The 4,242-nt window shown below is 39.9% G+C and overlaps 1 protein-coding gene across 1 annotated transcript; it reads left to right on the top strand.

The window, feature by feature from the left end:
- cutc (cutC copper transporter homolog (E. coli)) lies at nucleotides 1-3,462 on the top strand. The gene is made up of 9 exons (XM_052613803.1): nucleotides 1-228; nucleotides 531-600; nucleotides 672-731; nucleotides 1,576-1,785; nucleotides 2,084-2,119; nucleotides 2,211-2,344; nucleotides 2,543-2,570; nucleotides 2,648-2,753; nucleotides 3,071-3,462. The coding sequence occupies exons 2-9, from the start codon at nucleotides 531-533 to the stop codon at nucleotides 3,180-3,182; spliced, it is 756 nt and encodes a 251-aa protein (XP_052469763.1). The 5' UTR covers nucleotides 1-228; the 3' UTR covers nucleotides 3,183-3,462.
- The last annotated feature ends 780 nt before the right edge of the window (nucleotides 3,463-4,242 follow it).

A 4,242-nucleotide genomic window follows, 5' to 3' on the forward strand; every position in this document is an offset into this window, starting at 1 on the left:
CAGGGTTGCCAAGCCCTCTGTTTCCCGCCAGACTGACACCTTTCATACAATCATCGCGGGTTAAAGAGTTCTCCTCCTCCACTCCTCTCCTCCCCTCGACTTCGCAGGAGGTGAAAACCGCAGAAAAACGCCTCCAGGCTAGTTTTGATAGTATTTGGGCTGGCTTTGTTTTGAAGACCTGGCAACCCTTGATCCAGAAACACTTCCGGCGCCGGACGCTCACGCGAGGTAACGAAACTCAACAGAAAACAGAGCATAATCATAATTACACACAAACAAAAAAAAACATGAGCGTGTTTAATGATATCAGTTCAGCACATGAGGTTTTAGGAGACGTTACAATCTTTCCTCTTCTCTTCGGAGTTATTCTGTGTTCAGACTCAAACCCCCCAAACTCCAGTTATCACTGAAACATTTGGGAAGTCTCCCTCATCTGACACCTGTGTGGGACAGACTTAAACCTGACAGCTCATATGGTGTCATGATTTTTATTATAATTGTGATAATATGATTTCCGACTGCTCTTTCAGATGTCCGAGGGTTTCCTGATGGAGGTGTGTGTGGACTCGGTGGAGTCAGCCATGAACGCAGAGCGAGGAGGTAGAGTTCGAGTCTGGTGCAGTGGTGCAGGTCTGGGATCAGGTCTGATGTGTTGTGTTGTTGATGTCCAGGTGCGGGGCGTATCGAGCTGTGCTGTAGCCTGCTGGAGGGAGGACTGACGCCCAGCACAGGTACCACACACAACAGTTCAGCCCTCAGCTCCTGTACATTCAGATCAGTTCAGTTCATCTGAGGAGAAACCTGTCACAATACAAACACTCCTGTACATCAAACAAGTGTCTTTATAGAACCGCTATTTACACAAATAATAGTATCTCTTCATTTTAACTGGACAAGAAGCTTTAATATCATGCCTGGCAATTTGAAAAAATATGCTTTCAATTTAATTAACATGCATTCACTTTTAAGTAGCATTTAATAATCTAAAAGCATGATGGAGATCACAGATTTCTTTGCAAACCGCTTACATTAAAAGTAGATACCGTAAATATGAATGTTTATTAATGAATTTATGAAAGTAATTTATCCATTCACACTGATGCCAAACTAAAGGGTTCCTCATGCATAAGAGACCCTGAACCACATTTCTGAATTTGAGATTTTTGGCAAAAAAAAAAAACAACAACAATAATTTTTTATGTATTTTAATGTATTTTTGGCCATTGCTACAAAGATACCGATGCTCCTTAAGACTGGTTTTGTGCTGCAAGGTCACATTTGTCATTCACATGGCCGATCGTTTATAATTTGATATTACTATATCAGACATTTATGAAAACAGAAATAAAGGAGATCAAGATGCCAATAATATAGACAAATGGAAATGAAGAAAATTAAAATGTTTCAAAGTTTCCATCTCAAGGATGACATTGAAAGTAATATGTGGATCTAAATGTAAAATGTCCCTGATTCTTCACCAATGTGAGGTTTTCTGCGTCCCAGAGCTCCCAGTTGTGATGGTGCTCAATGTCAGATTTCTTCATCATGTGTTAACAGCGTGGTGTTGGTGTTCAGGTCTGCTGCAGGTGGTGAAAGAGAGCGTGGGGATCCCGGTGTATGTCATGATCCGGCCCCGCGGCGGGGACTTCCTGTACTCAGACTGGGAGGTGGAGGTGATGAAGAGGGACATCGAGCAGATGAAGCTTCACAGAGCAGACGGCCTGGTGTTTGGAGCGCTGACAGAAGACGGACGCGTGGACACTGAGCTCTGCGCAGAGCTGCTGGGTACACATTAAACCGTTCGCTCATACGTCTGGACGGAATAGTTTAGCTTGTGTTAAAGGAGTAGTTCACCGGAGAAATAATACACTTATTAATGAAGACACAGTTTTCTCTTGTGTGCAGACTGTATTTAATGTGAACAGAGCTGGTCAGGGAGCTCTGTGAGTGTTTTATCGACTCGTCATAGAGAGATTAATAAAAACATTTTAAGAGTACACAAAAGTAATAGCAATTAATCAGATATTAGCAGTGCATCTTAATCTAACACCTGCTGGATGTTGTATTTTTGTTTTCTCTACAGCGGCTAGTCGACCTCTACCAGTCACATTTCACAGAGGTAAAGGGATATTGGGCTGAATATGCTGACAGGTCATTCCCTGAAGCGTGCGTTTCTCAGAAACCCCGTCTGTTTTGGTGTCTTCTCTCAGCCTTTGACATGGTCCACGATCCGGCGGTGGCGTTAGAGGCTCTGATCTCGCTGGGCTTCGAGAGGATCCTGACCAGCGGTTGTGACAGCTCTGCTCTGGAAGGTTTACCTGTAATTAAACGCCTGGTGGAACAGGTGAGACGTCCGTATGGTTGACAGAAAGTTTGTCGTGCACATGACACATTGTCACTGTGAAGATTTGCTAACTTTGTTCCTAACTGTGCAATGCACCTTATATTTAAGCTTAATTCTGTTGTTTAACATTAGTTTATAATATTTATGCTTTATGACAAATGTTCCGATTAATGAAGTTTTCTCTCTTTACACCACCAGGCCAAGGACAGAATCGTTATAATGCCAGGTATGTGGGTCGCTCGTTGTCTAATAACAGGTGTGTGTAGTTGAGGCGTGGTTCTGCATGGTGTCTGTGTTGAGCAGGAGGAGGAATCACCGAGAGGAACCTGCAGAGGGTTCTAGAAGCGTCTGGGTCTCAGGAGTTCCACTGCTCTGCTCGCTCCAGCAAGGACTCCACCATGAAGTTTAGGTGTGCTACAGAACAGACCTTATTCCTTTAGAGCAGCTTCGTGTCCACAACATTCCTCCAAGACTCCCAATTGTGTTTATAGAATTTATTTCAATCCAAGGACAATCGAATAGTTTCTTTAAATTAAAATAAGTGATTATATTAATTACAATAAAAATTAATATATTAGCGTTTTCAGAGTTCGTATTTTAAGAGTGTAATGTTTTTTATTTATTTATTTTTTTACTTAAGATAAGAATTGTGTAGATTTTTGGTTTTAGCTTATTTTCAAGCATTTTTTGTAAGGACTGGGTTTATGTGTATGCTTTCTTCTGTAGGAATTCTAATGTGAGTATGGGAGGCTCTCTGTCCATACCAGAATATGCAGTAAAAGTGGCTGATGTGACTAAAGTACGTACGCTGAACGCCATTGCGAAGAACATAGTCTAGGATACGTGGAGCATCGCTCATTTGTTTCTACAGAAGTCAATAAGAGCTGTACAAGAGGGACACTCTAGAATATTCATGTGAACCTACTCTAGAAAAATCTACAATGAAGATAAAACAAAAATAAAAAACTTGAAATGTGCCATTGATCGGTAACATTTTTGTTTAGATTTGACATTTTGCAGGTGTGAAATAAAATCCTTCTCTTCTCTTGAGCCATGGCATGTGTTCATACTAATCTTCTAATATTCCCTCTTTAAATAAAAAAACATTTTGAACTTTATGCAATTTTGTGTAATTTGTTTTGAACTCTTTTTGTAATGGAGATTTGACCAATATTTGTGACTGGTTTGTACATTTATCTACTTCATTGGTTATCTGATGGGTTTTTAAAGAATGTGATCCATTGGTTCAGCAGGTAAATAGCTTATTTAATGCATTGGAAATAAGATTTGAAGGGATCTGCCCATTCACACCAACTTAATTATTGTTGAAGAATTACCATACTGCTGGGTTAAAATGAATCCCAAATGTCTCAGAATATTTCCCTTTAACATGCAGCATGGCTAAAGTAACAACACAGGTAATGGGAATAATCAAAAGGTGAAAATGTATTGATTACCAAAACATGCAGAAATGGACAACAGCAGGAAAAATAAAAACACAGTGCACATATGTATGTGATTTGAGAAAAGTGTAGAAAGAAGCAGAAACTGAGAGCCTGTCAGGAATAAGTTGTGGGAATAACAGGTCTGTATCCTCTCATTTTCATCAACTATACATTCTGTTCTGCTTTATTTTTACCCATTATTTTACTAACGTGTTCTTTGGTTTCACATTGCTTACTAATAGTTAAATGTGCACGTGTGTGGGTTAAAGGGATATTTGTCTACATGGGTTAGAGCAGGGGTGTCAAACTCATTTAAGGTTGAGGGCCGGATCAGAGAAAGTGTCCCCTTGTGTGGGCCTAATTTACCTTTCTATTAAACTCTAGCTTGCTTAGAATTACATTAATATTAACCATACAAACTATATATAGATATATATACACACACACACATAT

The sequence above is a fragment of the Carassius gibelio genome, chromosome A13 (assembly GCF_023724105.1).
Source record: "Carassius gibelio isolate Cgi1373 ecotype wild population from Czech Republic chromosome A13, carGib1.2-hapl.c, whole genome shotgun sequence".
In the NCBI taxonomy this organism is placed as follows: domain Eukaryota; kingdom Metazoa; phylum Chordata; class Actinopteri; order Cypriniformes; family Cyprinidae; genus Carassius; species Carassius gibelio.